Raw genomic sequence first — 11,927 nt, forward strand, 5'->3', positions numbered from 1 at the left:
ATGCTTCAGAACGCAATTTCCTCCTGTTTCTCTACCTTTATCTAAACTGCCATCATAACTTGCTTTTTATCCTGACGAATTTATTTTTCACCTGAGGTAACCCCAAGGCTGAGCATATGATGGAGATTTGGCCTAAACTGATAAAAATAAATAAGCCATTTGATAATATGGCCCAGAGTAGATAATTTATGCTTTCAACATGAATGGCCCCTTCATAGGGTGTAGAACATAATACATATAGTGGTGGTTTTTCAATACCAGGGAACAGACAGGACGAAAGCATACATTTACTTCAGCGTTGATTTGTGTGGATGAGATGTTTTTATTGATGTTTTGAACACAGAGCTTTGTTTCTAGAAGTCTATTATTTGCGATATTGTGGTTTTTTCCCAGCTAGAGTGGACTCTTACCTTCTGTTTCCCTACTTGGCATTCCTGCCACAAGGGGGTGCAATGGCCATGATTATGGTGGCCTGGATGTTTTAAAGTTTTATTTTGTCTTGTTTTATTTTATTTACTTTATGTTAGTTTTAATTATATTATATTATTTTATTTTTTGGTCTGAGGTTCCAGGTTTCACATATTGACTTTCTTAGAGCCATTTTTATGTAATTTCATACCTTGCATTCATCATATAATTTTATTAAAAATGAAAATGATTTATTCAAATTACCAAGCAACCGTTATTTTTACAGTTTCCAGTTTTCAGATCAGAAAGGCATGGCATTTAAAAAGAAATAGGTTTTACTTTAAAATCAGATATCATACAGAAAACATGAAAATTAATCATTCTTCATGATGACCCAGACTAATTCCTGTTAGTATTTTTATTCCTGTGTTCCTAATATTTCCTTCCTGTTTTTAATACCTGATTTACAATAATTGAATAGTTTTCTATCTCTCATCCTGATTTTTACTCAGGTATTTATACTACATTTTAAACATTTCAAAATGTTTTATGATATTTATGATAAGCTAAGATAGTTTGGTATGTAGTTTTATCAATATACTTTAAAATATTATTTTTCTCTAATAACTTTCTAGATGATTAGCAGTCCAAAGAGTATGAATATTTTTAAGGTTCTTGAGTGAAACTATAAAATTGCTTTTCATAAAGTTGTATCTGTTTACATTAATTAGCAGTGAATAATTGCTCAATTTGGCACATTCTGGCCAACATTATTACAGTTAAAAAGATAAGTCTGGCTACTTTGATAGGGAATTGTTCAATGTGAATTTATTTATTAAGGGTAGTAAATATTTTTGCATGTACTCCAAAGACATTTTGATGCCTTATTACATTGTCAGTTTACATCTTTTGAGTAGATGTTCTGAATGCTTGTTTTGTCAATCAGCATGAGGTTTCCATTATACATAAAACAGACCAATAAGGACCTAGTGAATAGCAAGGAGCTATGGTCAATATTTCATAATAATCTACAAGGGAAAAGAATCTGAAAACATACTTATATATGTATATCTGAATCACTTTGCTGTACACACGAAACTAACACAACTTTGTAAATCAACTGTGCTGTGCTCAATTGCTTCAGTTGTGTCCAACTCTTTGCAATCCCAAGGACTTCGGCCCATCAGGCTCCACTGCCCATGGAATTTTTCAGGAAGAATACTGGTGTGGGTTGCCATTTCTTAACTTCTATGCAGAGTACATCGTGTGAAATGCTGGGCTGGATGAAGCACAAGCTGGAATCAAGACAGCCGGGAGAAATATCAATAACCTCAAATATGCTGATGATACCACCTTAATGGCAGAAAATGAAAAGGAACTAAGGAGCTGCTTGATAAAGGTGAAAGAAGAGAGTGAAAAAGCTGGCTTAAAACTCAACATTCAAAAAACAAAGATCATGATATCTGGTCCCATCACTTCATGAGAAACAGATGAAGAAACAATGGAAACTGACAGACTTTATTTTCTTGGGCTCCAAAATCACTGCAGATGGTGACTGCAGCCATGAAATTAGAAAACACTTACTCCTTGGAAGAAAAGCTGTCACAAACCTAGACAGCATATTAAAAAGCTGAGACATTACTTTGCCGACAAAACTATGGTTTTTCCAGTAGTCATATATGGATGTGAAAGCTGGGCAATAAAAAAGGCTGAGCGCCAAAGAATTGATGCCTTTGAACTGTGGTGCTGGAGAAGACCCCTGAGAGTCCCATGGACAGCAAGGAAAGCAATCCAGTCAATCCTGAAAGAAATCAACCCTGAATATTCATTGGAAGGACTGATGCTGAAGCTGAAGCTCCAATATTTTGGCCACCTGATACAAAGAACTGACTCATTGGAAAAGACCCTGATGCTGGGAAAGATTGAAGACAGGAGGAGAAGGGGATGACAGAGGACGAGATGGTTGGATGGCATCATCAACTCAATGGACATGAGTTTGAGCAAACTCCAGGAGATGGTGAAGGACAGGGAAGCCTGGCATGCTGCAGTCCATGGGGGTCACAAGGAGTCGGGCACTGAACAACTGCTCTGCGTTCAGTCGAGTGACTGAACAACTCCAAGGGATCATCCCAACCCAGGGATTGAACCTGGGTCTCCTTCCTCTCCTGCATTGACAGGCAGATTCTTTACCACTGAGCCGCCTAGGAAGCCCCCAAGTAGTATATTAGGAGGAGATGAATGCTACTGAAGAATATTAAATCAGGGACGTTGCAGAGGGAGTGCCAGGGGGGTCAGAGACACTTTGACTGAGAAGGTGATATTTGCCCAAAGATTCAAATGAGGGGAAGGAAGACTGAGAAGCTTCTAGTGGTGAGTGTGCCAGGCAGAGGGACCAGTAAGAGCAAAGGCTCAGAGGTAGGGGTGTGTCTGGTACTCAGGTTCATAGTCTAGATATTCAAAAGTAAAAACAAAAACAAATTGAAACCCGGTTCTTTAAGAGGTGAATTTTAAACGTGTACTCATTTTAGTCCTTATTTTATACTTTCCATGTTTCCCACCCCCCGCCGCCCCCCAGTATTTTCTTGTGCCTTTGCTTTCGGCTTTTATCCTTTGTGGAGACTTATGTTACGATTTGTTTACACTGACTGATGGTTACATTTAGATTTTAGCTTATTTATCACACTAGGTGACTTTTAAATCATCTACTTATCAAAGCCAAGAATGGAGTGATAACTTTTGACCTCACTTTAGTGAAGCTGAGGAATTTTCTGCCTTTGTATTGTGTGCCTCGTTTTCGTTCCCATTTTGGGGCTCGGTTCCCTGAATTTAGATCACAGGTTTAGATGAGGGTGATGATCTAGGTCGTCTAGGTGTTGATGCTCAATCATCTTGATGCTGATGATTATTGTATTATTATTAGCTTATTTTTTTAGATATGTTACCTTTTTTTAAAATAATTTCTTTGGTTTTTTGACTCACTTGAAAAGCTTTTATAACATCATTATAAATATTACTTAGACTTAATCCAATGAATAGTTTGTTTCAGGGCTCACTGGGGTGCAGGATATAAAGAGTGTAAAGAATAAAGTGTCCATTTGAGTTATTGAATTCTTAGCTTTGATTCATCTGTCAGTCAGCCAAAGTCTATCTCTGAATGTTGTTTTTAACCATGAAGATGCCCACATAGAATTTTTTTCTGTCCTCACATGTTTGAGAAGGTCTTCCAGTTGACTTCACAGATGGAGCATTTGGGGTTGAATCATTTATTTTTTCAGTTGACAAATATTTATTGAGAACCAACATGTTAGACATTGTTCTTTTTTCTTAAGCAAAATTTGTATTGAACCATTGCATACAGAGAAATGTGCAGCTTTTAAGCGCATAACTCAATAAAATTTCACAAATGTATCATTTGATGATCAAAGAGGTCTTGTCTGAGCAGAAGCTATCTGATCTGTACTTTCTCTCCTTCTGGACTTTGAAGATTTTACTCTATTATTTCCTGGTGTTTGATCCAGATAAGTCTGACATCAATATAATTGTGGTTCCTGGTTTGGTATTTTATATTTTCCTCCTCGGTATAAGCTTATATCTTCTTTATTTTTGGAAATTCAGTTCAGTTCAGTTCAGTCGCTCAGTCATGTTCAACTCTTTGCGACCCCATGAACTGCAGCATGCCAGGCTTCCCTGTCCATCACCAACTCACGAAGTCCACCCAAACCCATGTCCATCAAGTCAGTGATGCCATCCAACCATCTCATCCCCTGTCATCCCCTTCTCCTCGTGCCCGCAATCCCTCCAAGCATCAGGGTCTTTTCAAATGAGTCAGCTCTTCGCATCAGGTGGCTAAAGTATTGGAGTTTCAGCTTCAACATCAGTCCTTCCAATGAATATTCAGGACTGATTTCTTTTAGGATGGACTGGTTGGATCTCCTTGTAGTCCAAGGGACCCTCAAGAGTCTTCTCCAACACCACAGTTCAAAAGCATCAATTCTTCAGCACTCAGCTTTCTTTATAGTCCGACTCTCACATCCATACCTGACCACTGGAAAAATCATAGCCTTGACTAGACGGACCTTTGTTGGCAAAGTAATGTCTCTGCTCTTTAATATGCTGTCTAGTTTGATCATAACTTTCCTTCCAAGGAGTAAGCATCTTTTAATTTCATTGCTGCAATCACCATCTGCAGTGATTTTGGAGCCCAGAAAAATAAAGTCAGCCACTGTTTTTAGAAATTAAACAAGCTTAATATACTTGCAAGATATTTTACATAAAAAAAAAATACTGAGATGGATGAAAATGGTCAGAAGGTACAAACTTCCAGTTACAAGATGAAGAAGTCCTGGAACTGTAATGCATAGCATGGTGACTATAGTTAATAACACTGTATTGTATATTTGAAAGTTGTTTAAAGAATAGATCTTAAAAGTTCTAATCCTAACCAAAAAAAGTTGTAACTATATGTGATGATCGACTTAGCTAAATTTATTGTGGTAATCATCTTTTGATATATGCATATATCAAATTATTATGTTGTAACCCTAAAACTTTCCCTTCTCCAGGGGATCTTCCCAACCCAGGGATCAGACCCAGGTCTCCTGCATTGCAGGCAGATTCTTTACTAGCTGAGCCACAAGGGAAGCCCAAGAATACTAGACTGGGTAGCCTATCCTTTCTCCAGTGTATGTATCTTCCCGACCCAGCACTTGAACCAGGGTCTCTTGCATTGCAGGTGGATTCTTTACCAACTGAGCTATCAGGGAAGCCCATTGTGGTAATCATTTTATGATATATGCATATATCAAATAATTATATTGTATACCCAAAACCATCTAGTCAAGGCTATGGTTTTTCCAGTGGTCATGTATGGATGTGAGAGTTGGACTGTGAAGAAAGCTGAGTGCCGAAGAATTGATGCTTTTGAACTGTGGTGTTGGAGAAGACTCTTGAGAGTCCCTTGAATTGCAAGAAGATCCAACCAGTCCATCCTAAAGGAGATCAGTCCTGGGTGTTCATTGGAAGGACTGATGCTGACACTGAAACTCCAATGTTTTGTCCACCTCATGCGAAAAGTTGACACATTGGAAAAGACCTTGGTGCTTGGAGGGATTGAGGGCAGGAGGAGAAGGGGACGACAGAGGATGAGATGGCTGGATGGCATCAATGACTCGATGGACGTGAGTTTGGGTAAACTCCTGGAGTTGGTGATGGACAGGGAGGCCTGGCGTGCTGCGGTTCATGGGGTCGCAAAGAGTCAAACACGACTGAGCGACTGAAATGAACTGAATTGAACTGAACTGATACCAAAAACCAACACAGTGTTGTATGTCAGTTACATCTCAGTTTTTTTAAAAAATAAAGGAAAATATCAGAATCCCCAGAACTAAAGAACCAGAATTACAAACAAGTATCTCACTGTTCCACTGCCCTTAACCCCCTCAAAATATTAAGGATACTTTCACTGTCCCCCTAATGTCTCCCACATTGGCAAGCAGATTCTTTACCACTGAGCCACTTGGGAAGCCGAGGAAGCTCTCTGGGGCTTCTTTAATAAGGGTACCAATCTCATTCTGGGAGGGCTCCACCCTCACGACCCCCGCAATGGTCCAGTCTCCCAATTCCATCACTTTGGGGGTTAGGATTTGAATTTGGGGGGAACACAAATGTTGAGGCCATACTGGCAGGGCATGAAGAGAGGAAACAGAGGGTGGTAACGGCATGCAAGGAAGAGGGGTCATGACACAGGCACGGAGGTCAAGACAGCGTGGTGGTCACAGCAAGGGCTTGATAATGGCAGGGTGAAACATCAAGTGGGAAGTCACATGAGATTACAAACAGGGCAGGACCAGGGCCGGGTTGTGTCTGATTTTGTCATGTCTGATTTTGTGCCACAGATAGATACTGGAGGATGGATTGAAGGGAAAGGAGCAACAGCAGCAACGACAGGCAGGAAGCTGTTCCAATAGCAGGAGAGAAACAAGAAAAGATGAAGTCCTGAACCTGGGCAGGGGAAGGGTTAATTGGAGAACTTTCAGCAAGTGACACTTCATGAGTTTGGGGATGTGTGGGTGTCAGGAGAGAGAGCGAGGAAGAGGGGAGAGTCAGGGATGCCTCACAGATCTCCAGCAGGGGTGATGGTGTGGATGATTGTGCTCACTGACGGAAATGAAGGGAAAATGAAAGTTATGCATACCAGGGGAGAAGAGGCTTGGAAAGCAACCATCTCTTCCCACTCTCAAAATTCCCAGGAATATTGTCGAGTGAGAAATCATGGTTTAGAACTGTGGTAGTATATGCCATTTTCTCATCCTCCGTCCCAAAGCAAAACACCATTTATTTTCACCACTACTATTCAAGGAAAACAAGAGAAATGAACAACAATACTTTAAGGAGAGGTTTTAAAGCAGAGACTGCGAGACACCTTCAGTAGGAGCTGCCAGTGAATCTCTTGTATGAAGACCATGATGGAAGATGGTCATGAGACTCAAGATCTCAGGGTGCAGAAGCATTGGAAGGATGTGGCTGGAGAAGGATGTGACCTTGGGTTTGGAATTGGCAAAGAAGCAGAGAAAAGCCATGGTTCTCTGGGTGGGGCTGGAGTTCATAAGGAATAAAGTAGTGCAGAAGGTGGTCTTTTGAGAAGCAGGGAGCCTGTGGGACCAGCTTGAGAATTCTCAGGGTTGCCCAGAAGTAGGGCAAGATGACATGCGTGGCCATGATGGGGAAATATGGTTATGACTAGAAACATGAAACTACTCTGGAGTTGAATACAGTTTGGTTTTTATTTTACTTAGGCTGAACTTTTCTCATGCTTGAAGTTTGTTTTGCCCCAGTGGCTCTTTTCAGTGTCCTGGACTGCACTGAATTAGAGGCTGAGGGCTGAAGGGGCTGTTCTAGGGGTATGGCCTGAGATGAGAGAAATGTTCTTTTCTAGATCTCTGGTTGACATTAATCTTCAAAAGCAGCCAGAGCTCGGGGAGACACAGGCCATTCTAGTCTGAAAACAATGTTTTCTCCCAGAACTTCCTCTTTCCTGCCAAACCTCAGGTCCTATTTTGGGGAGGATCTTTTTTTACCTCCTGTATGTTTTTTAGCAATGATATGTCATTTTCGCAGGGCCATTGTTTTTATTTCCTTAATTTGTTCCAGAGAGCATGTGTCTGTAGCACTGGATAATAGTATGAGGGTCTCCATCCTATTGTCTTTAAAAAAAAAAATTTTTTTTTTTGTTTGGCTGCTCCAGGTCTTAGTTGCAGAATGTGGGATCTTTAGTTGCAGCACGTGGGATCTAGTTCCTTGACCAGGGATTGGACCTGGGCCCCCTGCACTGGGAGCGCAGAATCTTAGCCACTGGACCACCAGGGAAATCCTTCTATTGTTTTGAAAACAGTAAAACTGAGAATCTGGAATTGGGGTGGGTGGAGGGTATTGCTACTCAAAGGCATGCTTTGTTTTGTTCTATTGATAAATTTGCATACTGTTCCAAATAAGAAAGAGCTGACCTCTCTGAAGGGCTTCCTTGGTAGCTCAGCTGGTAAAGAATCCTCCTGCAATGCAGGACACCCTGGTTTGATTCCTGGGTCAGGAAGATCCCCTAGAGAATGGATAGGCTACCCACTCCAGTATTCTTGGGTTTCCCTGGTGGCTCAGCTGGTAAAGAATACATCCTCAATGTGGGAGACCTGGTTTCATTCCTGAGTTGGGGGGATCCCCTGGAGAAGGGAACAGATACCCACTCCAGTATTCTGGTCTCTCTGAAGACATTTTAATGAGAAAAGAATAAAGAAACAAATTTTTTCCCCAAACTTTATTATTACAAATTGTTTTTATGACAACAGTTTAATAGAGCAGTTAGACTTGCTGTCTCTCTTGTAATGCCTCAATAATTTACAAAATTAAGTAAATAAATATGAAACCAAATTTAGTCTCTTTTCCACTGTGTCATGTACTCCAAAGAGACAAGGAAGAGAAAATTCTATAGCCATATGTAGTACAAGCTCAGAAATTTCCAACTGCTATTTAATCCTATCAAGGATTTCCCTAGGCAAAACAGATACTCATATATTTCACCTTTTTCCTAAAGACTTATGAAACATAAATAGATCCATAAATAGCTCATATAAATATAGGTTCTACCTTTTAAATAATAATATTCACAAATCTGGAAACTTGTCTTAAAAGAATAGAAAATAAAGCATGTAATATATCAAAGTGGAATCTTATGCCCCAAAGTTATTTCAGGGCTTATTAAATACATAAATGATGTTGGTCAGAAATGGGGCTGGGTCTACTCCCCAGAAAGCCTAACTAATCTGGGGAGTAGGGGTCAGGCAGAAAGCTCTTAAGCCACATGGCGGACAATGGGGGTGACACAGGTGCAGCCCACGGCCACCAGCATCTTCTCCAGCCGGAAGGAGTGAGGGCAGTGCTGAGACTCCCTTCGAAGGACCAGGATCTCTTGCTGGATGGTGACAGAGTTCATGTGATGGTCCACCTTCCCTTCAGCATTGATACAGCCTGAGTGGCTGCACTTGGCCTCCCAGATCACAGAGGGGTACCTCTCAGGGTCCTCATTGCGGCTGCAGGGGAGACAAAAGCCAGGGAGAAAGTGAATTCCTGGTAGAGCAGTAAGGAAATCAAACAGGAATAAGCTAAGGGAGGCAAATTCACAGGGGGACAAATGATAGGCATTGCAAATTCTTTAAGTGCTATTAGTCTGGAAAAGAAGCCGTTTGGGAAAAACTTGGATTTGGAAGCCCATGAAGTGTTATAGAAAAAAGAAACAATGATCGGCTTTTCCCAGGTTCTTTGAAGAATAAACAGAAGACAGACCGAAAACTACAGAAAGGATTTAAGTTTGTCATGAAGGATATTTTTTTAGGGTACATTTAATAGATGAAAAAAACTGAGAGTCATCTATAAACAAGATAGCTGCTAATCTGACTTAATGAAGTCTGTCTTTGAAACAAGAAAGGCATCCAAATTTATCTGACAACACATTGATTAAACAGAGCCCACAGGTGACAGGAAGGGCTGGAAGCAAAATCTGAAGCCCCTTTGTAACTTTCCCTTCTCCCTCTCCTCTGGCTGAGAGAATGACTGGACTTGGTTTAATTTATCTGAACTATTCTTGGTAAGTAGAAGTAAGAAGAAAAGATCCTATAGACAGGTGAATCTGTAGGCTGCACATAACTGAGGTCATTTGCCTGAAATCAAATTATCAAAATGCATTTTGTATTTGATCCATCATAGGGTCTAAAGGGAAGCCTGGTGGGCTACAGTCCATGGGGTCACAAGAGTCAGACACGACTTAGCGGCTAAACCACCACCACCACCATCACTGCTAGATGTATTAAAGACACAGCGAATGTCAGTCTGTTGGGGATGTAATTCAAGACTAAGTCAAAAAGGGGTGAAACACCAAATGGAACACTTCTTCTACTGGGACTCAAGCTAATTTTCCCAGTGCTAATATAACCAAAAAAAAAGCACAAAAATCCTAGTTAATTAACTGTTGTTGTCAACAAACTCTACCAGGGTATTCTCTGGTAGCCCTGGGAAAGAGAATTCCAGTACTAATCTCCTACGCTAAATGTCTGTTTCTTTGTTGGATAAATAAACAATAGACTTGGGGTGTCATAAATATCAGAATGATGACCACCATTCATTTGGGTGGATTCTGGGGACATCGAGAACTAGTAGGCTAGGTGTTATGGATGGGCTGGGGAGAGCTGTGGTCTATGAAAGAAATTTGTAGAAAGAAAGTTGGAGAATCACTGGTTTGCACAATGGCTCTTCCAGGTTTGACAGGTGATTCTGAAAGAGTAATATCACCCCCCTCAGATGATTTAACTGATAGTCTGATGCATTATTCTGACGCAGAAGAATGCAGAGGTTTTATCTGGGGGTGCTTACGTACTGGAGAGTCCAAGGTGAGGTGGAGCGCTTGTGATAATCGGTGGGCCTTCTGGAGTTCGTGCTCCGGTTAACGATGTTCAGGTTGACCCTCACATGCTGTGGGAAGTTCTTGTCCTCAGTAGGTGGGCAGCCTGGACTCTGTGGGATGATGACTCCTGCCTTCACAAGAGCCACCAGACTCAGAAGCAGTAGCAGTGACTGGATGGAGAGAAAGGTAGATTGGGTTAGTACTACATGGTTTTTGTTAACATACTGTGGTGATGATTGAATTGCTGATAGTAGAGAACATTCTATGATCCAGGACAATCTATACTAAATTTTCAAATATGTGAAGTGAAAAGCTGGTGAGATGCCCAAAGTGATATTAGGACCATGGCATTTCTACCAGTCTTGAACATTTTTCTTTTTTAAATGTAGAAAAATCACATTATTCATTGGCTGACAGTAATTTTAGTGAAGATGGCAAGTCATCAATATATCAGTATATGCATCACTCTCAGGTCTTTGGAAGGGTAATGACCTTGATTTTCTAGGAAGAAATGCTCTCCTACACCATTGATCTCTCTTGTTACATTTTGTGAAGCACTGAGTAAAAAAGAATGCTCACCTTAGACATAAACAGCTGTAAAAAATCCATGTGGAATCAGTTAGAAATTCTGTTGGTACCACTGGCAAACACCCAAGCCCAAACTCAACCCCCTCTTATATTTTCTTAAGTATATTTCCAGTTTTTCTGAATTTAAACATATTGATTCTATAATCAAATTGCGTTTCAAAAAAGATGCATGTATAACTTTAGATTAGAATTAAAAGATCTCTGTTTTTAAAATATTGTTAAAGCATCTTTTTTGAAACCCAGTTTGATTACAGAATCGATATATGTAAATTTGGAAAAGCTGGGAAACATACCTAAGAAAACAGGGTTAGTGTACCAAGGCTATAGTATAATAATACAATAATGGAAAGAAGAGTCACTGCCAAAACATTAAATCTTCAAGGATAGTGACCCATCTTATTTTGAATTAAAGAAAAACACTGTGGAAGAATTATATTAAATCCCTTGTACCCAGAGAAACAGAGTTTCAATAAACATTCTCTCTTACAGCACAATGTCACATTGAGACTTCTTGTGTGGTTTAGCCCCAGTATAGCTATCTTTCAGTTTTAATCTTATCTTTCCAACTGATACGCACCAGTTCTTGAAAATGCTAAATAATGACAAATCTCTATCATGGGTTTCATTTCCCATCCTATATAGACCGTGTTCTTGGATTTCCATAGTTAGAATCCAGAATGTCATGCCTGCAGTCCAGAAATTGATCTGGTCCAAATCAAGAAGAGCATCACACATTAGTGCAGGACTCACCATAGAGGCAGTTCTCACAGAAGCCATGGTAGTTCCTTCCAGTTCACTGTAGATGGATGAGCTTGTGCTCGTTGTGAGACGGATAAAGTGTAGAGCTGTCTTCTCTCTTTTTATAGGGTTTTGCTCCTTCCGTGGTCACTTGCGTTGGCGTGTCGGAGAGAGTTCAGGGGTGACACCATTTTGGTTAAAAGTTCCATCCCAAAATGAGGTCAAAGAAAAACCGCCCCTTTGTGAC

The 11,927-nt window shown here is 40.4% G+C and overlaps 1 protein-coding gene across 1 annotated transcript; it reads right to left on the reverse strand.

The window, feature by feature from the left end:
* Positions 1–8,749: 8,749 nt before the first annotated feature.
* On the reverse strand, positions 8,750–11,719 carry IL17A (interleukin 17A). The gene is made up of 3 exons (XM_040249474.1): positions 11,693–11,719; positions 10,328–10,524; positions 8,750–8,987 (listed from the first exon to the last, which is right to left on the reverse strand). Exons 1-3 carry the CDS (start codon positions 11,717–11,719, stop codon positions 8,750–8,752), a joined length of 462 nt encoding a protein of 153 aa, XP_040105408.1.
* Positions 11,720–11,927: the final 208 nt, after the last annotated feature.

Source organism: Oryx dammah, unplaced genomic scaffold (assembly GCF_014754425.2).
Source record: "Oryx dammah isolate SB20612 unplaced genomic scaffold, SCBI_Odam_1.1 HiC_scaffold_11, whole genome shotgun sequence".
Classification (NCBI taxonomy): domain Eukaryota; kingdom Metazoa; phylum Chordata; class Mammalia; order Artiodactyla; family Bovidae; genus Oryx; species Oryx dammah.

Bases quoted from the DNA above. Each gene is read 5' to 3' on its own strand.
- IL17A (XM_040249474.1), bottom strand. From the start codon at position 11,719: ATGGCTTCTGTGAGAACTGCCTCTATG. The intron at 10,525-11,692 runs GTGAGTCCTGCA...CTCTCCATCCAG, and splicing joins CTGTGAGAACTGCCTCTATG to TCACTGCTACTGCTTCTGAG. The intron at 8,988-10,327 runs GTACGTAAGCAC...TCTCCCCTGCAG, and splicing joins ACCTCACCTTGGACTCTCCA to CCGCAATGAGGACCCTGAGA.